This window comes from Sceloporus occidentalis, unplaced genomic scaffold (genome assembly GCF_023333645.1).
Source record: "Sceloporus occidentalis isolate IW3139 unplaced genomic scaffold, rSceOcc1.0.p SCAF_2, whole genome shotgun sequence".
Taxonomy (NCBI): domain Eukaryota; kingdom Metazoa; phylum Chordata; class Lepidosauria; order Squamata; family Phrynosomatidae; genus Sceloporus; species Sceloporus occidentalis.
Window position 1 is genome coordinate 232,399,462 of NW_028316982.1, and position 22,183 is coordinate 232,421,644.

The following is a 22,183-nucleotide window of genomic DNA, read 5'->3' on the forward strand; positions in this document are numbered from 1 at the left end:
TGTTCATGAGAAAAGCATGTGGTTAGAATTTACTTAGGACACTGCAGCTCAGTGTCTTAGCCAAAGCATTATAGGGTACCATTTATGCAATGTATGAAGATATGATAAAGAATGCTGTGGTTCTCTGGGTTATATGAGTGTAGTATGAAGTCTAGAGAAATGGTGAAGTCCTTGAGCTGTAAACATGTTTGACATGTTTAATAACTTCTCAAATATTTGGACTAGGGGTGGTGTGCAAAGAAATTGTGGTCTGGATTGTATAAATGCTTTGTAAATTTGTATAAGTCTTTCATATAGATCTTGGGTAATTCTATACATTGTGAAACATGCCCATTTTTCTTGAAGTTGTAGAATTTGGAGCCTCTTTCATACTGTATATTTTCTTTACTATTTATCATGTTCTTGAAAATTAAACTATGTTTTTATTTCTTTCTAATAGCACCACATAAACTATATGTCACTACAGTGAAACCTAAGACAACTGATAAATCACCTTTCAGGCATGGTAATATATATATATATCTTTTTAAATATTCTTGTAAGTTAGTCTTTACAGTTTGCCCAGTTGGCAAAGAGTTCAGGCAAGCCTACATGCACTCTCCCTATTTGTTCAACCTGTAAACAGAAAATATCACAAGAAGAGCAGGTTTAGACTCAGAAGATAGTGTAGTGAAGATAGGAGGAAGGAACATCAGCAATCTAAAATATACAGACGATACCATAATACTAGCAGAAAACATGATAGCCTTGGGAAAATCATCAAAGAAAGTTAAAGAAGAAAGTGCAAAGGAAGGCTTACAGCTGAACATAAAGAAAACAAAAATAATTACCATAGAGGATCTACATAACTTTAATCTAGCTAACAAAGAAATTGACCAGAATGGAGACTACAATCAAGAAATAAGAAGACTAGGAATGGGAAGGGATGCAGGGAAACAACTAGACTAGATCCTAAAGACATTATTGTTATTGTTGTTGTTGTTGTTGTTGTTGTTTTTATGTTTATTTATATCCCTCTCTTTTCCCAGAATTGGGACTTAGAGCAGCTTCACAATATTAAAAGAATACAATTAAAAACATAGAAAAGAGGTGTATTAAAAAGGAATTAAATTATTACAATATTAAAATAGATAGCTATTAAAAGAATAAAATACATTTTAAAAAGATAAAACTGTATCACACATTTTAAAATGAAACAACATCCCAAGCCTGTCGTTTACAAACATTCTGTTTTAAAAGCCTGTCTGAACAAGTAGGTCTTAACCTGCCAGGAGAAGGCCAATAAGGAGGGATCCATTCTGGCCTCCCTGGGAAGGGAGTTCTAGGTCTAGGAATAGCCACCAAGAAGGCCCTCTCTTACATCCCCACCAACTATGCTTATGATAGTGGTGGGAGGGAGGATCTCAGAGCCTGGGCCATTTCATACAGGGAGAAATGGCCTTCAAAATAGTGTGGACCTGAACCATATTGGGCTTTATAGGTCATAACCAGCACTTTCAATTGTGCCTAGAAACAAATTGGCAGTCAATTGAGCTGTTTCAATAGGGGCATTGTGTGTCTCTGTAACCTGCATCAGTTAACAGCCTGGCTGCAGCTCTTTGGACCAGCTGAAGTTTCTGAACACTCTTCAAAGGCAGCCGCACGTAGAATGTAAAGATATACAAGGGAATACTAAAGTTAGAATCATGAAAGTCACTGTAACCCCATGGATGTGACAGCAGGACAATGAAGAAATCAGATAGGAAGAAAATCAACTCATTTGAGATGTGGTGGTGGAGAAGAGTACTGAAAATACCATGGACAGCCCAAAAGACAAACAAATGGGTCCTAGAACAGAACAAGCCTGAACTCTCCTTTGAAGCCAAGATGATGAAACAGACATAACATAAGAAAGCAGGACACATTAGTAATAGAAAGAGAGAAAGACCTCATGCCAGATGGCTGGACTCAATCAGGAAGGCCACAGACAGGATCTGAGTAGAACAGAGGAGGATAGGGTATCTTGGAGATGTCTCATTGACAGGATCACCATGAGTTGGAGTTGACCTGAAGGCAGTTAACAAAAAAAAAAAATCACAATTAGGTATTTTTTAAAACATTAGAATAGTTAAAGGGTAGATAGTAAAGTTAGTCACATAATAAGGGAGCTTTGTCATAAATGTTTCCTAGAAGGACTCCATTCCTGCTTAGTTTTTGACGGAAGAATATCAGCACAAAAGCCTATGGCCTCATAACCTTTCTTTAAGCATTGTGTGGACTGCATCAGGAGGATTTTCTTCACAAATGGCCACAGCACTGTTTGGGCGAGAACCAGACAGTGCATTCCTATCAAAATTGTGTTTGTTTCAGCACTCCAGCTTTTAGCTTGGGAGTGCTTTAAACATCTAAGATCAGATACAACTGACAATTTGTAGGTCCCCTGGAAACTTGAAAACACTCCTTGCAGCACCTGCATTCAATGTTATTATTACTGAGGCTTTTGTTTGTTTCAATATGGCCATCCAAATCAGAACAGTAGGTTTGTTCTGATTCTACACCTGTCCCACCAGAAGAGAAGTCCTGTAAGGGTAAAGGTCACATCAAGGAGACCAGACCCAACCTATGAAGACAGAACAGAGTCTTCTGAGACCTCATTCCCACTACCTTTTAAACCAAATCACAATTCGGTTTGAACCAGTTCAAATGACCCTGGTTCCCACTTAAATCAATTCACTGAAGCAATTCAGTGAGGGGGGCGCCATGCACCAGATGCATTTAACCTTCGTTCTTCAAAATCGGCTGCCATAACATGGATAGGGAACCGCTTGGGGACTCCTGGCAGCATTGATGGTATTCTCCTGTGCGGTAACACCCATTCTCACACGTTGCGTGCCAATCCCAACCCATGCCCAGAACACTCTGAAAATGGTGTGCAATAAACTTACATGTTTCTGAGTTTGGCCACAACAATGGATTGGACTGAGATGCAAGAAGATTCCACTCTTCACTATGATAGGCCTTTCAGACTGTCAAACTATGACTGAAAGATGAGGAATTGAGTAGTCTGTAATATGGAGAGGGAAACCAGACCCTCCCCCCAAAATCAAACAGTGGCTTTTCTTTTTTCTTTTTTTCTTTTTTTTTACAGAAAGAGAGAACCTAACAAACATGTATCCATAAAATTTCTTTCCTACTTAGAGCAAACAGTACAAGTTTTATAATAGTAAAAAAATGACTTGCCACCATTTGGTGTTCTTGTCCTTTCAGTTGTAAGTAAAACAACACCTGTTCCAGGTAGAACACGAACACCTGGAGGACCAACATGGAATAAACCATCAAGAGGTAATATTTACATGGTATTCTTAACTATTGTCCCTGAGATGAACAAGATCAGTTGAGTTTCTGTTCCATTTTGTGTCTCTTCTTTTCTTTCTCTTCGGTTACCTTCCTCCCTCCCTCTCTCTGTCGAAAGACACTTAAGTGTTTAATGTTTCTAACTGAACTGGGACAGCCAGAGTGGTGTGGTAGTTTAAGCACTGGGCTATGACTAGAAACATATGGCTATGACTCTGGTTCAAATCCCTGTTCAGCTGTGGAAACCCCCTAGGTGGCCTTAGGAAAGTCACACCTCAGAAGAAAGCAAAGACAACCCCCCCCCCCCGAACAAATCTTGTCAAGAAAATCCCATGATAGTTTCATTTTAGAATAATCATAAATCAAAACTTGAAAACACGTAACAGCAACAGTTGAACTAGATTAGATAGACCTGTTGAATGTCAGAATTGTATATATATTATTTTTATACTTAGTAAAACTGTGAATTGGATGCAATCCTAAGTGCAGTTAACTCAAAGAAAATCAAACTGAAATAATGGAAGCTTACTTATTAATAATGCATTTAGTTTCTGGATTTAATGTAATTACCATTCAATGTGCTCAGGGGTGGGTTGACAGATGAAATCTTGTGTTTCAGTTAATTGCTGTCTGAAAAATGAAGTTCCATCACAGGTTATGAAGATAGTACAAATAAATTTTTACAATTATATGGAGAATTAATGGGGATAAACTGTGTTAAATAGGTCAGGTTGCTTGGATTTTAAAGCTTGTTCCAAATGATGTTAGGTAAATTATTCCATACTCTCAGATGTAATAACTGTTTTTGCTTAGTAATTTGGCTAGTGACCTTTATGTAGTCTTCTTGTATACTGCTGGCAGTTATTAATAAGCATTGCCAAATCAAAGGAAATGTTACTAGCAAATGTTTTAGTAGGAATAGGATAGAACTTTTAAAGATAGTCAAGTATCAACAAGCTGAATCATTCAGAAGCACTGAATTAATAAAGATTTAAAATAAAATAAGACATATAAGCATGTGCCTCATCATTTTATTTTCATGCCATGATGCTATTCTTTTAGAAGCTGAAAAAATTTAATTGACAAAACCTATTGCAGTGGGGGATATATGACCCTTTAGAAGTTGGTGGAATGCAGCTCCTATCACCCTTCAACATTAACTATTCTGCCCAGAGCCGGTGGGAATTACAACCCAACAACGTATGGTAGTCCACATGATCCCTATTTCTGTTTTACATAGAGCTGAAAAAAATACATATTTTTCCATCTTTCAAACTTTGTGATGTTTATCACACTATACTCTTAAAGTGCTACTATTCCACTTTGACTCCTCTAGCTGCCTCCTGTTGCATTCTGGGATTTGCAGTTTTAAGGAGGGGTATTTAGAATTCTCAGGCAGAGAAGTTCTCTGCCTGAGAATTCTAAATACTCCTCCTTAAAACTGCCAATCCCAGAATGCAACAGGAGGCAGCTAGAGGAGTCAAAGTGGAATAGTAGCACTTTAAGAGTATAGTGTGATAAACATCTATGTCTGGACTAGGAAATGTGAAGTAAGGGGCTCAACAGATGGCCCCTAAGGGCAGTTCCATGCTACGCCTTTCCTCAGATCCTTTCCTAGATTGGCCCTTCCGCAGCGCAAAAAGAAGCCACAAAAAGCGGCTCCATTTTGCACCACGAAAAGGGCACCCTAGATGCCACGGTGGCTTTTTGACACTCATTTGGCACAGCACATGGATCTAGGCATCTTCTTGCTAGGTGATATGTCCAATGAACCAACGACCAGGGCTTGGTATGTATTTGGGAGATCCCTGGGCAAAATTTCCTGTTGTGCCTCCCTCCTCTTTAAGTTGGCCTTGACAATTTATCTTGTGATGATAGCATTTTTCTAACACCACTGCATGCCTGGGTGTCTAGCCCTTTTAAATTCTCATAATGCCCCAGAGCAGTACCACCCGATGCTGCTTGAAATTCCAAGTTAGATGCAGCAGCTCAGAGCAGGCATCAATAAAGGGGTCTGCCATGGTGCTGGGGCCCTGCTCAATAATGCCAGTTAAAGATTGTCTTCATTTTTTTTAAAAAAAAAAATCAGTTTTAGAATGGTGATGGACTTCAGTTTTCCATTTCCCAGCTATGTTCATTTATTTGTTCTTTATGTAATATCATCCAGAAAAAGATACAAGTTATACAAATGGAATAGATCAAAACACAATTAAAGTTTCTGTTAAGTGTCAACTTGGTTTAGCAAAAGTAATCATTCATGACTGATTTCTACATAGGCTTTGATAAGTATATAAATATTAGAACATAGCACCTTCTCATACTGCTAGTTGTGTGGTGTGATGATCAACCAGACGTACAGAAGGAAAAATTCCATTCCGCAAAAGAGGATCAGAGATGCTGTGTGTTTTCCACACTGTTCCCTTCACAGTCTGCCATTTGGACTGGCAGTCTGATGTGTGGATTTACAGGGATTAGTCAAGGGATCAGCACAAACACAATCCTCATACAGCATCCTGGTGTCAGGTAATTAAATCAGAATGTCTGTCTCATGAATAAAACTTTGTCTTAAAATTCCTTGTGTTTTCCTGATGGTGACACTCCAGCTAGTTACAAATTAAAACCACAATAACATTTTCTCAGATTAAAAGCACAGCATTCAAAGGAGAAAGATCTCTGCATCTGTGGATTTGGATACAGAAACTTTCTGGCAGCACTGGATGGACAGAAAGTGACTTTCTCACACTCCCTTCTTCTACCATTCCCCTAAGAACCCTCTTCCAGGATTTAGAAATGTTGCAGGGATTAGTGAGGGAGAATGGAGATTGCCAAAACTGTTTGGAGACACTTTGTTATAGTAATCAGAGAATTAGACTAGGATTGGAGAGACCCAGGTTCAAAACTCCACTCAGCTGCGTAATCCACTGTGTGTCATTGGCCCTTTTATTGTCTCTAAAACGCACCTCTCACATAGAATTTTTGTGGGAATAAAAATGGGCAAACAACAGCAACACATATGTACTACCTAAATCTCATTGAAAGAAAGCTGAGTGTTAAAATAAATAACTCACTGAATATGGAAGATATAGCTACTGAAACTAGTGTTGCTAGGTTTTTAAAATAGCAATAAGAGACAGTCGAAATTCATGACGTGCAGGACTGACAGAAGCTATTAACAAGTTTGTATTATACCTAAATACCAAATGAAAGTATAGATTTCAGTTAACCTAAGCCATGTATTTCCTTGTAAAATTAACAGATTCTTGACTTTTGTGATGTACACATGTCTGCCTATATAAAGGGCCTACTTCCCCCAAAAAATCGTATCTAGTTTGGTCTATAAAAAAAGAAAAGAATTCCAACTTTCAAATGGGGGTGTCCATTATAATAAGAGACACCTGCCAGTCCTATTAGGAATAAGTTGTCTGGATCTCACATAAGGAACATTCCTTACAATAAATGATATGTACATTTACAATAAAGGCAGTAAAGGACTGGATGTGGGTGAATAGACTGAGGCTGCTACCATATTGCAGAATTAATGCAGTTTGTTACCACTTTATATCATGGCTCAATGTTATGGAATCCTGGGATATGTAGTTTGTTGGGGCACCAGAGAAGGCTAAATATCTCACAAAACTACAAATCTCAGAATTCCATAGCATTAAGCCATGATAGTCACATTGCATTAATTCTGCAGTGCAGATGCAGCCTGATGCTTAATCCAGATAAAACAGAAGTGCTACTGGTCAGTAGGAAAACCAACCTGGGATTGGGATTGCAGCATGTTCTGGGTGGGATTGCTCTCCCTCTGTAAAACAGGTTTACAGCTTGGAGGTGCTCTTGGACCCATCACTCCTAGAAAACCGGATCGCTGCATTGGCCAGAATTGCCTTTGCCCAGTTTCAGCTAGTGTGCCAGCTGTGCCCTTTCTTGGAGAAGGCAGATCTGGCCAATGTGTCGTCATCATCATCATCATCATCATCATCATCACCACCCCGCCTCTCCAATGATATTGAGGCATCATGCCTTAGTTACCTTTCAGTTAGACTATTGTAATGTGCTTTACATAGGGCTGCTCCAGAAAAGTGGAGATTAACAGCTACATCAAGTGTCTCCCAAGCAAAACACTTCAGAATTCGGGGGGGGGGGGGGGGGGGTAAGATTGATTGATTGAATGAATGAATGCTCTAATATATACACTCATTCTATTTTGACCAGACTTGATATTTAGTCTTAGGTTGACATCATGAACATTTTCAACCAATGACTGGCAAACTTCAGGGCCTGGTGGGTGTGGGGGTTTTTAAGTTCCTGGTTTTGGTCTACTTTGCAAGGAACTTGGTGTGAAACAGATTTTACACACTTTAGGTGTTACAAGTCAGACATTTGTTTCATTCAAATTATAATCAAAATAACATCAGCCCAGACAATTCTGGATAAATTTTGTAATATTTTATCAACTTAATGTTCTTATTTATCCTAACTCTGAATTTTGAACTTTTCAAGCTTGCAAACAGTCCACATATTTGAGGGATTGGTAAAATTATGGATTTACGGGACTTAATATGTATAATGTACACTTGCCATTAGATGACTGGCTACACTCATTGGTCTTTCTGTGTAGTTTGTAGAAATTCACTAGGTTAGATAACTTTGTCTGGACATTTTCTGTAGTACATGTATTTAATTTTTTTTCCCTCACAGGTGACAAATTAACCAACCAAGATGCTGTCAGGCTTTCCAGCACAAGTTCTAGTATAAGCTCCAACACATCACTTCATTCCTCAGTTGTAAGAAAAAAATCAGACCCTGGTAAGATTACTTTTTTCTTTCTCCAGCAACATAAATAGTTTAAGATATAAGTTTTAAAATGATAACATTCATAGACTTGTGAACATGTTCACGTCTTGAAGATCTCTCAATCTCTCGCTCTCTCACACAGAGAGAGGTGGGAAGGCTCTTGGCAGAATGGGCAAAAAATCAAAGAAATATTTTTGGTGTGCTTTCTGAAGAAGCTTCCATGAGTGCAAGCAGAAGGGGACAATCCATCATTTTCCTTTAGCCCATCTTCACCCAAAAATACCTGTTCTGGATGTCGGGGAAACTCCAGAGTAGATTCTAAGGAGTTTTTCGCACAGCTAAAAATGAGACATGATGAGATGCAGCTGGATATTATCACTTGCATTTTGCCACCAATGCTGCCTCCCACCTAAAACCCATCGAAAACCTGGCTAGAATCCAAACTCAACTGGCTGATTTGCAAAGCTGGGAAGCTCCCAACTTGGAAAACAGCTAGCTGAGCTTCTAGCCAGGTTTTAGGCAGGAGGCGGCATTGGAAAAGGATTCAAACTGGGCAAGGTAAGTCGCATTTTTTAGCTGTACCAAAAATTCCTAAGCCTTAGAAAGAGCTATGTTTGGTAGGATTGAAAACTGTTAATACTACCACAAGCCTCACATTGGATTTAGGCCAATATGACTATAATATTTATTTATTTATTTATTTATTTATTTATTTATTTATTTATTTTTATCAATGTTCCTGATCCTGTGATGGAACATGACATATAATTTTTTCTATTTTCCTCTGTGGTTAATCTTTGCAGAGTATAGGACAGAGAAGTGAGCAGGACGTCTGTTTGCTCTGCAATGTGTTGAACCTGTTTCATGAATGAAGTAAAAAAGGCCTAAGCTTTCAATGCTTTATTGTCACTATTAAATGCATTTTGTTGCCTATTGAAGAATGCCTAAAATAGAAAATTTATAGAAAAATGAACTTGTTTCTCTGTAAATGGAGAAGAACTCTTTCCACTAGTAGAGATAATCAGGATCTAGAAAAAGCTTACTACTGGAGGAAATGGTAGTGTGGAATTTTTCTCATTTTCCCTTTGTCCACACAACACAGGAACACTTTTCATGCTGTTCTGGAAAGTCTTCCAACAGCATAGGACATTGCACCAGAAAGTACAAGGTGACAGGAGTAAATTGAAGTTCTTTACCCTTCCTCCATCACCAACAGAACGCCACTAAGTGAAATCTTGGATTTAGGTCATTAGGCACTTTTGCATGCACTAAAGGGAGCCAGATTAGTCTTGAATGTTGTTTCATGTGTAGCTTCCCTCACTACAACCCTATTTGTGTAAAGGGATCTTGAGATTAACTGAAAGAAAGACACAGATAGCAAGAGCTTTCATAGACTTGAGTCTATTTCTCAGATGCATACTCAAATAAATTACAGTCTGCAAAAGCTTGTGTTACCAACTTCTTTCTTTCATTTAGTTTCAGATATGCTCGATCCCTTTACACACTGATTTTCCAGACATAACACAGTCTTTAGAATTCTGCATCCTCACTGGTTCTAAACATTTCCCATTCCCTAGGAACAGAGCCACAGGGAGTTACAAAGGGACCAAGGAGCCAGAATGTCCTTTGCCACATGGTGCTTATAATTTTTAGGCTCCAGACTACTGGAGTCATCTAGTACAAAATATTGGTTAACAAATTAACAGCCCTGAAAGGGGAAATTTCATTGAGTCTTGTGACTTACTCTCCAATAAGTGTTTGCAAACTGAAGTCATAATTAAACATTATTTAATTACATAATTGATAATTGATATAACTGGTATAAATTCAAGAAATAAAATCAATTTATAATAATGTTAGGAACAGGTGTCCTTCTGCAGAAAAAATGATATTAATTTGCATCCATCATATTGGTACTAAGTACTGCCTTGGCATTTCTGTTTTCTGGTCTTTCATTCATGTATTACAATATCTCTGAAGCTATGCATGAGCTTGTTTTTATACTGATGCGTTTTGAAAGCTTGTCTGATTGAATTCTATTTAGCATTAAAGCTTGGAAAGAGTGCATGGAAACAAAGGCTTTTAAAATGGTTAACTACAATTTTTTAAAAAAATCCTGGTAAAGGACAGTGGGATTCATTATTTGTGCAAAAAAGACAACTGCTGGCAGTTAAGATATCCACTTAAGCAAAGGAATAATTGTATCATTTATTAATTAAGGAATTGCAGCATAAAATAGGTCTATGAAGAATTAGGACCAAATGAAATTTAAGTATTCTTATTTCATTATTGCAACTCCTGGAATCAAAGTGAGTACAGTTACTTCTGCCTCTGAAAACATACGGTTCTTCTTTGGCCCCTTGCATAAGCATGCTAGTTGGGCATGACAGTGGGCAGAAGATGGGAAATATATTTTTTATTAAAAACTGCTGTAGGCAGCAATATAGATGGCTTACTGAACACAAGATGCTGCTATATCTGAGACATTGCAAGCCAGCTATTCCTCTACTGCGTGTATGTAATTCAGCAAACCAGAAATGCAGACCACCTAGACATGAAATTCTCCTGGTGGAAAAGAATTACATATTAAATGCAGAGTACCTATAGCCCCATGAAGAATACAAAAGTGCAGCTCATTGTGTTAATTTAAAATTGTTTCTATAAATATTCATCTGTATGAGGAATAGATATTTTTACAGCCACTTTCTAATACTTTAGATTAAAACAGAGATAGTTTATAGCAGTGGTTCCCAACCTTTGGTTCTCCATTTGTTTTGGACTTCAGATTCCAGAAGTCCCAGCCAACTTGACCAACATGCAGGAATTATGGGAGCTGACATCCAAAACATCTTGAGGACCAGTGGTTGGGAACCACTGGTTTATAGCAATACATCATAGCTGGGGAACCCCATTTCCCCTTCAGTTGCTGTGGGGATTAGGAGAGTCCAAGAGTGACCCCATGAGTCCTGGTTCCAGTACACATTGGTTAAAAGCTCTTTGGCAATGACCCCTCACTGATCCATTCCTAAGGTCACTACTTTTCCACTTGCTTCATCATTCTTCTTCTTTGGAGGTTTTTAAACAGAGACTGAATGGCCATTTGTTGAGAGTGCTTTGACTGTGTATTCCTGCATGATGGGGGTTGGACTGAATTGCCCTTGTGGTCTCTTCTGATTCAATGATTCTATGATTTATTCTAATTTCAGTAGTGGTTATATCCATAGAAAACAATGAGCATTGTTCTTACCTTGGTCTAACTGTCTTACTAACACCATTTAATTACAACAGATAATTGTATATTCCCTCAATATAATACCATGCCAAAACACTATAAAGGTTTTTAACTGAACAAGAAGCATACATTTTGGTGAACTGGCTTAGCTGCCTTGCTATGCTGTTATTTGGTCTAATGCTGAAAGCATGCATACTTTCATGCAAGAAATGAAAAAGCTCAAAATAACCCCTTTCAGCTCTTCCCTGTATATGTTTTGTGTTCTTTTGCAGTTCTTATCGCTGAAGCTCATGCCTTAAATTTTTGCTTGAGAAGTGTAGCTATTAGCCATTTTTCTCTTTCTGATTACGTGGTGTGAGAGTTCCTCCGTTAACAGTGGTATCTTGTAACGTTATACAGTAGCTACACCACCTGACCCTCCACGACCTCCCTTAGTTCCTGCCAAACCTACACCAGTTCGAAGAAAACCTTTGCCACCAAACACTGTGACTGGTAAACCTGGGCGTTCGGGTATGTAAAATTTTCCAGGAGTGAATTTATGTATTTATACTTTTATTTATTGTTTATGTTCAAACGTAAGACAGTTCTCTTTTGTTGTTCCCAAGAGCTTTCCTACATCCAGTGGTACTTTCATTTGTTTGCAGATCGTGGGAGGGAGTGCCCTTAGAATTGCGATCAGTTCCTACTCTCTATGCTTTTAGGAAGGCATGAAGACATATGTCTTCCAGCTTCTAAATGAATTTGTTTTACTACCTTTCCAAGTGGTGGGATTACATGCTCCTGTGAGGCATGAAGTTATACTAATGGCAGCAGTGTTGCTGGTAGCGTCTCTGATCAGACAGACTTTTGCTGAAGAGCTAGATTAAATGTGCCAAACAGCTACTGGGCAGCAGCAGTAGTGGCTGGTGACACTGGTGGAGTATTTCTCAGAGTCAACAACAGTGGCACCATAGCTAATACTTGTTAATACTGCACAAAAATAGGCACAGTAAACTCATTTTGAATGTCTTCTAGCACCAAAATCCTATGATGACACGATCCAAAATGAAATAAGAGGTAGTGCCAGAAGATGGAACTCCCAGGTCTGATGGCTTTTGATGAGCTAGGACAACTATGAGTAGTGCTGTGGCTAATGGCACAACTGAGCACAATCCAAAAAGGCATTCAGCTATTGACAAGCTCAGAATCCAAAGCTGCACAACACATAATATAGAATCTAGACATAGTAAAACAAGAAATTGAATGTATCAACATTGCAATACTTTGGTTGAATGAGCTAAAGTGGAGAGGAATTGGACTTTTTGTCAGATGATTACACAGTGTTTTACACAGGAAATGAAAACCTAAGAAGAAATATGCCGGCATTCATAGTGAGGAGAGATGTAGTAAGGAGCAACCAGAGGATATAAGGCAAAGTCTGACTGGATCATATCAATAAGGCTTCAGGGAAACCCCATCAATATAACCATAATCCAAGTTTATGCTCCAGCTACAGAGACAGAAGAAGAAGAAATTGAAAGATTCTGTACTAGAGTCCAAGAACAAATTGATCATGTAGCAAAACAGGACATCTTGTTAATGCAAAAACAGGAAATAGTACAGAATCAAAAATTGTAGGAAAATTTGCCTAAGATCAAGATATGAAACATGAGAGTGACTGATTGAATTTTGTGGAGCCAACAGTTTGTTCATTGCAAACGCATTCTTCAAGCCACCCAAGAAGTGCCTGTGTACGTGTACATCACATGATAGCCAAAATAGAAACCATATCATGAGAAGACAAGACTCCCTAGAAAAGACAATAATGACTGGTAAGGTAAAAGACAGTAGGAAAAGAGGAAGGCCATATTCCAAAAAAATAGATCCAGTCTAGGAAGCCACAAACCTGAGTCTATAGCCCTGAAGAAGACTTAAGCAGGGCTATTGATGGCAGATGATCTGGAGGTCTCTCATTGATAGGGATACCATAAGTAAAAGTTGCTTTGACAGCAGTTAACAACAACAACAATTGTTTAATTTGTTTTTCCAATAGTTTAATCATTTTATTGTTCACTTGTTTTTCTGTGGTGTTGTTAGCGTACCAATGCACTTTTTTTTAGTGAAAAGTACAAATTGTAGAATCATAGGCGGGATACAAACCGCCAAATAGTACGTCATCAATACGTACTAGGGTTAGGAAGGGGCGGTGCTTCCGCACCCCCCTAACCCTAATATGTATTGAATACGTACAAGATGGCAGCGCCCTGTTCATACGGGCGCAGCCATCTTGACGTATCGGACGCTGAGCGTCCGTACGCGTCGCGTCCTTTGTGACGTAGTGAGTGCGCCCCTGGCGCCTCGCTACGTTGCAAACGCGACTCAGAAAGAAGCTCCATTTTGGAGCTTCTTTTTTGCTCCGCGCGGGAGCCGCGCGGTTTGGCTGCTGCAGCTCCCGCGCGGAGCAAACGGCGGCGGCGGGGAAGCGCCACAAAGCGGCGGTTTGTATCCCGCCATAGAATTGGAAGAGACCACAAAGGCCATCCAGTCCAAACTTCTGCCATTCAGGAATACACAATGAAAGCACTGCCCACAGATGATCATCAAGCCTCTGTTTAAAAACATCCAGACAATTGAAATGGAATGGAAATAGTTTTTGCTAGAATCCAGACATTAGATGTTTCTTTGTCTTGTGAAATGCCTTCAGCATCCAGAAAATCTGGGTTATTTTGGATTCATTTGAATTAGGATTTTAGACAGTTTAGGAGACAGACTAGGATGTTTGGACCATAGCTCCCAGGTGAAACAAAGAGAACGATGGTAAGCATCAGATATATAGGAAAAGAAAATAATGGCTTATTTCATAACTAGAGAGTTTTCTGTTTGTAGACAAAAACACAGAAGTGTATGATGATGTAATGGTTGATCTTAGTGTACAAATATGAAAAGGAAGTAGTGTTGTTGAATGAGACAGGGAATATCACAGTCAGGTAGGCAAGGCTGATCACATAAATCTACCCACTTAATTCCTGCAATGCTTACAATGTTTGAGAAATATTGCTTAACTGGGAAAATACTATGTAACAAGCCACATCTACATAGCAGCAGTTTAGTGGGTAAGGAAATGCAACAACAGAGTATGAGCTCCTGGCCATCCAACTCAGTCCACATGTCAAAATTGGCATTAGAATATAATATACAGTGAGCCCTTGGTATCTGCTGGGGTTTTTTTTCCAGGACTTATGCACCCACCCTATGGATACCAAAATCTGTGGATGCTCAAATCCCATTAAATACAATGGGTTAGTAAAATAGTGTCCCTTACATGAAATGGCAAAATCAAAGTTTGTTTTTTGGAAATTATATATATATATATTGAACATTTTCAAGCCATGGATGGTTGAACAAAGAATCTGTGGATACAGAGGGCCAACTGTATCCCCAAATTTCCCCAAGCTGTTTTTTATTTTAATTTAATTTATTGAAATTATACCTGTCATCCCATTAGTGTCTTACAGTGGTGTAAATTGTACATAACACAATTGCAAATCACTTTTTTTGCTGTTGCAGAGGTCAGAATCCTTTTCCAATCATGCAACCCCCACCCCCCCTTACACCTTGTAAGCAGAACAGTTCCTCCCTCGCCCCCAAAAATGGCCATTTCCATGTAAGGACATCATCTTCAGTAACTTCCCAAGGCCTCCCAGAAGTCACTGTGGATGACTCCTGCAAGCACATGCAGCAACATGAATATAAGTCAGCAGTTCCCTGCTCATCCCCCCAGTCTCTGACCAAATGGAAATGGCCATGCTGGAGGTAAGCAATACTGCTTACAAAGCTGGTTTAAGGGTCTAGCACTGGGAAACATTCCTACAGAAACATGATCTTGTATGCCTCCCGATGCAGGATCTTTCACCCTATTTCCTTCCAATTACAGTCAGACTTCCATGTCCATGGGGGATCCATTCTGGACACACACACACGCCTGTGCAGATACAAAAAAAAATAGGACCTCAAATCCCATTCTTCCTAATGGTTGCACAATGTGCACACACTTGCTAGAGTGGTCATGTGCATGCACAGCCATGGGGAACAATGGGGCTTGCTGTCTGTGGATGCTCAGATCTGCAGATGGCAAGACTACAGATATTGAGAACCAACCGTATAACATACTAAACAGTTAATACCTTTATACTAAACTCTCAATAATTTTAGATACTCTGTTCTTTGTCTAAACCATGAAGCCAGTTTAAATATATGTTAGGAACTCTGATAAATTCTTGAGAAGGAGAGCAAGACCATCATATGGAAATGTACATTTCTCAAGAGTGAACATTTCAGGTCTGAAGTGTAAGAAATGTAAGGAGGGTTTGTTTTTTTTCTTATGCAGACTGATTGGATATTTCCCCCCTTTTAAAAACATCTCATTTTTCTTTCCTTCATCATGTAAAAATATTTGACATCCAAAAGAAGGGAGTAATCAAACATTTTAATAAACTTACTACCAGCTTCTGAATTTTTGTTGGCAGGACAAGAATTTTAATATACTCCCTCTATTCATCTTAATCAAAGGTATCACATGGGCACACTGTACTATTATTTATATGTGACAAATTCTTTCAGAATGGGAGCAAAGAACACATATTCACATGCACTTTAAGACATTCCACTGCAAGCAGTTAAATGTAAATCAATGGCATCTACACAGAAATGTAAATTCCAATGTGGATTTGAATACATACCCAGTTTATATTTGTTTCTTGGTATAAACACAAAAGACTTACATTTATGTTCATGGATCCAGGGGTGGTCAAGAGCCTGAGGTTAAGGGGTCACATCTCCTCTACCCCTCAAAATACAGGAGACCCTGATCCCCATTGTTTCCTTCACACAACTGAATTATCATTTGGGGCATTGTGTGTATGTGTGTGTGTCCACCTTTTTTTTAGAACTGTTTCTGCAAAAAGGCCCAGCTGGACCTTTAAAATGTAAAAAATGCTCCAAATGCTCAAATGCAATCAAACATCCAATAACAATCCCAAGGCAAATAAAATAGGATCCTCCAGTGTGTGGGATGGGGTGCAGAGAGGGGGAGGGGGAGGGCACATGCAGCCCCAGGCCACACTCTGCTTGCCCTTTCTTTAACTTAATAGGACAACCCTTTCATTATTTGGCTTATGGAAGAAATAAATCAAAAGAATATTAGAAGGTTGCATGCATACTTGATTGATAGATATCTCTGATTAAGCAAATTCAACTTAAAATTTGAACACTTTATACACTGTGTTGACTCTCTGTCTGCCTGTGTATCTTTAGAGTGACTGGAGTGGATTTCTGAAGAAATAAAATATTTTGTATGCCCTGTTAGTTTACCATATAGAATCAAGGTTACAGTAATTTCAACTTGATGTTCAGATTTACTTTTATTTTCAAACAGGAAATGTCTTGATACCACGAGCTTCTTCATTTTCCACAGCATCTTCCCCAATAAAGCCTACTGGGCCAACTAGTCTTGCAAAAACAAGTTCACATAAAAAGCCACCTACAGCAGCATCTTCTCCAGATTATAGTAAGAATTATTGTTCCATATTTGTTGATGTTCTCTGATGGGGGTATTGTTTGGCAAACTAGCAAACAAATCCACATTATTCCAATAGCATCAGCATTTTAAATGGCAGTAACTTATAATGCCACATTCTACATTTCAGTAAATCTGCCATTTGCACCAGCCTTTCAAATCCTATACTGTAATGCTACAAATTTTGGAAGTTATTTCTTGGGAGAAAGGAGAACAAGTGAGGAGGAAAAACAAAAGGGAAAGTCCAAAATTGATGGTGCAATCTGGGGTGGGCATAGAGCTCCTGATCTGTGGATTTAGTCTCCCAAGGGCTTGCAAGGAATCCATCAGGCTTTCTCCCCAGTGACTGAAGAGTCATAATAGATACCTTTATTCAGCCCATGTTAAAACAAAGCACTATTATCAGCTCCTTATAACACTCTTGCTTTCTTTCGCAGTGTCCCAGACATTTCACTCAAATCACTGAGTAGGGAAAAAAAGGATGGCCCTTGAAGGAGCCAGTAAACATGTTGTTGTTTTCATTGTTTAATGAAAGATCAGAACAGGCATCCATAATGGTTAATGAATAAATGTATGTAAGACACTGTTGCTGTTGTTCTTTTTCTTGTTGTGTGTGCCTTCATGTCAACTCCAGTTAGTAGTAACCCTATCCTAAGCATTTCTTGGCCAGATTTATTCAGAGGTTTGCCATTGTCTTCCTCTTAGACAGAGAGTGTGATTTGCCCAAGATCATCTGGACTGTAAGCCACATTCCCTCCCTCATAGCTTCTCCAGTGGGGAAAACTCCCTCTAAAGCTTGCCCCCTTACTGGTATAACACAGGGGCAGGGAAATATATTGGCACTAATGTTTGTTATGTGCCTTCAAGTCAACTCTAATTTAGAGCGACCCTAAAGGGTTTTCACTGGGTTTTCTTGGGAAAAAACCCTTCATAGATTTGCCATTGCCTTCCTCTTAAACTGAGAGACCCAATGGATTTCCAGGGCTGAGTGGGGATTTGAATCCTAATCTCCTGGAGTTCTAGTCCAGTGTTCAAACCATGCAGGCTTTCATAGTAAGCTGATTTATACTAAAGATCTTATCTCTTGGCATTTTAAATTGGCTCCAGCCTCCCTGGTTGCAGCTGGGGCGCAGGATGGAGTAGGTGACTATTGCAAACTAAATGGCCACCGAATAGCTGGCTGCAATCTGCTTGGGTCCAAGCCGCACTCCACCAGCACTTTTTAGAAGTCGGAAAGCTTTCCAACTTCTAAAAACTGCTGGCAAAGCATGGCTTGGACCTGGCTGAGATCTGGGCTGATGGCAGGGATGATTTGGCTGAGATTTAGTGTGCGATAATCCCCGCCTCCATCCCGCGTTCCGGCTGCAGCCTGGGATGCTGGAGCCAATTTAAAAAGCCAAGCAATAAGCTCCTAAATTAGACATTGTTCAGTGTTTTCTATGCTAACAGCAACCCTCCCAAGCCTAGAAACTTTTGCATGCAAAACATTTGCTTCATCACTGTGTTATAACCACTTCCCATGTATAAATCAGTACTAAATTTTAAAGACAAGTGGACTTTTTAGTGCATGATGGGGGTTATTCAAAAATTCTTAAAGAACACAAACACAGAAGTACTGCTCTTGTATAAAAAGGAACTGGAAAGAGACCAGTGTAACACTAACCCTTTAAAAGGGATCATGAGGGGATCCAGGAAATTAAAACCTGGTTAGCTTGAAATTTATTTTGAGTAAATTGTTGAAAAGCATTGTTAAAGATCAAAATTTCAAGCAAATAATAGGACAGGTCTTGCAAAGGCAAATCCCTGTGCTTTCTGCAAAGGTATAGCCTATCTCTCTCTAACCCTTTAGAGTTAAGGTGTCTTTGATACTGGTTAGAAATAATTTTGTGGTGTAGTTGCACTGATCTACAAGGTTTTTAAAAGGGGGGTTGAAAAAAAAATAAAACATAAGCATACTTTGCTTTTGAATAAAAATGTTGCATTACTGAAATATATTTCAGAATTGTCTTAAAAGGCATGTTCTAATTCTTGCTTATTTAGGTAAGATAGAAATATATCTAATTCAGAATTTTGGCTGATTACATTCTTTAAGATATTTACTAACATAAATTCACCAGCTCTAATTTTGTTCCGCATGTTTCTTTTGACTAGCATAACTTGTGTTTGCATCTTTCCTTGGATATTAAAGAACATGCTATAAAAAGGAGAATTGGCTCAGATTTGCCTTCAACATTTTTTTAAGTGTTGCTAAATTCAAAATGTGCTCCCTGCAGAGACAGACAATGAGTTAAATGGCTGGAGTATTGGTGAAACACAAAAGAACCTTTTTTAGATCTCTAAGGAGGATTATGTATATTATGCATGAAGTGACTCCAACAGCAATAATGAGCTCAGTCATTTGGGTTATGATTATCTTTGTTTTGGCAGTGCAAAGAAGCATTTTATTTCCATCACAGCCAAGTCTAGCTCACCCTGAAGAAAAAGCCAACTTGAGTCCAAGTATGCACCAAGGGGAGGATTTAAGAGACTGTTTGAGATTAAAATGCAAGATGAAATATGGAGTGTCATTTTAACTTTGCATAGTACTATTTTAGTTTTCTTCTCTTTAGGTAATCCAATGTTCAGCTCACTTCCTACAACAGAGACTGATATTGCAGGCACACCAAGGTATATAGGTATGTCTAAAACATCTGCAGTTATAGGGTACTGACAAAATAATATTTAACCAAATGGTTTTTTTTTTCATTATCCAAATTCCAGAACAAAGGATCTTTTATACAGTAAGTCTTCAATGCATTTCTCTTCACTTCTTCACTGAGGTTACAGCCATTTCCCCAAATTGTTACCACCACAGTTCTTGATGTTCAGTATTTATCTTAGTTACGTGGCCATATGTGCTGTACTGAGTTAGTAACAAATGTATAAGTGGTCATACAATTGCTGGGCATTGATTGCAAAATGGGAGGAGTAGTCAAATGTTCTCTTTGAAAATATTTTTTAAAGGCAGAAATATTTGACAGTTTATATTTTAGATCTCCATCTACTTCTTGTCATCATCTTCGTTATGTGCCTTCAAGTTCTTTCCAACTTATGTCAACCCTAAGGTGAACCTATCATAGGATTTTCTTGACAAGATTTGTTCAAAGGAGATTTGCCATTGCCTTTCCTTGAGGCTGAGAGCATGTGACTTGCCCAAGGTCACCCAGTTGGTTTCATGGCCAAACTGGGAATCGAACCCTGGTCTCCACAGTCACAGTCCAACACTCAAACCCTTATGTCACAATACAACTACAAATTCTACCTTGCAGTTACAAAATACAATCGGGAAGCAGTCAGAATGGATTATCTCCTCCCACCCACAAAATATAACTTTTTTGTGCTTAGAAAAACAGTATCAAGGAGGCTAAACTTTTCTGTATGGAGGTGTATGTCTAGATTCAGGAAGTCTAAAAGTCAAAGATATCTATCTATCTATCTATCTATCTATCTATCTATCTATCTTGATATTTAACTACTATTAAGGAAGTTTACAGCTGAACTAGGGTGACCAGATAAAGAAGAAAACAGACCTCTGCATCTTTAATAGTTGGTAGAAGAGAGAATTCAGTGGGGATAGTTTGCCATGCAGAATTCCTGTACTTAACTTCATCTTTATACCATAGGCCTTACCCTGTGCTTGTATACTCAGAAGAAAGGTTGATTGAGTAGCAAGCATGCATGAAATATCAGATTAAACTGTCTATATCTTTCTACTCTGCTGCTTTGGCTTAATCCCAATGTTTTGGCTTAATCTCATAGCTGTCTAGTCACAGATAGACAGTAACGACAGAAAACTTGCTGACATACTGGAACTTTCTCCAGTAAGTATGTGAGTGCTGCATACCTGAAGCATAATCCTATACATGTCTCCTCAGAACCAAGTACCCTTTCTCTTAGGTAGAAGAGGTATGCAGTTTTTTGTAGTTGTTGTATGCCATCTAGTTGTTTCCAGTTTACAGAGACCCTAAGGCAAACCTTGGCCCAATTTGTTCAGATGGGATTTGCTATGGAGGGGAGGAGGCACAAATAACACAACAGACAACCGATTGGCAGGAATAAGCCACAACCTTATTGAATATAACAGCAAAAGTTAAAGAGGGTTGGCCTGAGAGCATGAGGTTTAGATCTGTCATCCACCATCCCATGTTGGTCGATGAACCCACCTGGCTGATCACCGCCAGGCTTTGGGATGACAGAAGGATAACCGGCTTAAGATGTGCCCACCACTTTGGGAGCTGGTTATGTGCATGTGTGCATTTTCGCTCCATGTCACCAGGGAACGCTGAATCTATACTGCCCCCACACTGTGCTAAGTTTTAGGATCCTAGCCTTAAAACCTTTTAACAAATTGAGTGATATATATTAATTGAAGATAAACTGATACTGGGTGGTTGGGACAATATACTGCAAATTAACTGAAGGATTTATTTTATTTGTGGTGATTTCAGTGGGAAATTAATTGACGTTTGTTCTGTGAATTTCTGAATTTGTATAGATGCATATAGATGAGCATATGCAAATTTGTGTCCATTCCACCCTCCCCTTTTGGTGTACATATTCTTTTGGGGCAATGCATAAGTGCTGGTTCGCATAACTGAGTACTTCTGCATGACCACCATTATCCTGCATGTCTGTTCATTGAAGATATTTGGGGTAAATGTTTTAAACTGGGATCTCCTCATCGGCATGCTTATGATTATTCAAATACTATTTGCAGGGAATCTCTTGGTTATGGGAATTATCATATGAGGTGTCAGTTTAGGCAGTTTATGTGGAACTTGTAGAAACTATACTTTTATATTCTTCAGGTGGACATGTGAAGTACATGAAAAAAGATGGAGATAAACCATGTTCCATCACTGATACTCTCCAACATTTTCCAGTAGAGGATGGTGAGAGTACAGATATAGCCACCAGTCCTCCACAGAAGCCTCCAACAAACCTCACTGTGGTGACTGTTGAGGGCTGCTCATCCTTTGTTATACTGGATTGGAAACCACCACAGAATGAAACTGTTACAGGTTAGATTTTTCTTCTTCTCTTGCAACCAGAAAGATCAAACATCATATACCAGGCCTGGCATTATTTTAAACAGTTAAACCTCTTTTTTCACTCTAGTTATCCCCCACTGCTATTCTTGTCTTTTGAAAAATTAGAGACTTGCTTGGTGGTCTTTAGGCCTTGTTTTTAAATGCAATTTTTATCAAATTTTCAATGTACTCAGG

At 38.8% G+C, this 22,183-nt stretch overlaps 1 protein-coding gene across 1 annotated transcript in view; it reads left to right on the top strand.

The window, feature by feature from the left end:
• ABI3BP (ABI family member 3 binding protein) overlaps nucleotides 1-22,183 on the top strand; it is a 167,025-nt gene that overhangs the window by 129,281 nt on the left and 15,561 nt on the right. Inside the window, exons 37-43 of the mRNA XM_089512385.1 lie at nucleotides 440-505; nucleotides 3,247-3,321; nucleotides 8,038-8,145; nucleotides 11,765-11,875; nucleotides 16,779-16,910; nucleotides 19,529-19,594; nucleotides 21,767-21,979. Of these exons, the coding sequence (XP_089368511.1) occupies nucleotides 440-505; nucleotides 3,247-3,321; nucleotides 8,038-8,145; nucleotides 11,765-11,875; nucleotides 16,779-16,910; nucleotides 19,529-19,594; nucleotides 21,767-21,979 (771 nt within the window). The remainder of the gene's footprint in view (nucleotides 1-439; nucleotides 506-3,246; nucleotides 3,322-8,037; nucleotides 8,146-11,764; nucleotides 11,876-16,778; nucleotides 16,911-19,528; nucleotides 19,595-21,766; nucleotides 21,980-22,183) is intronic.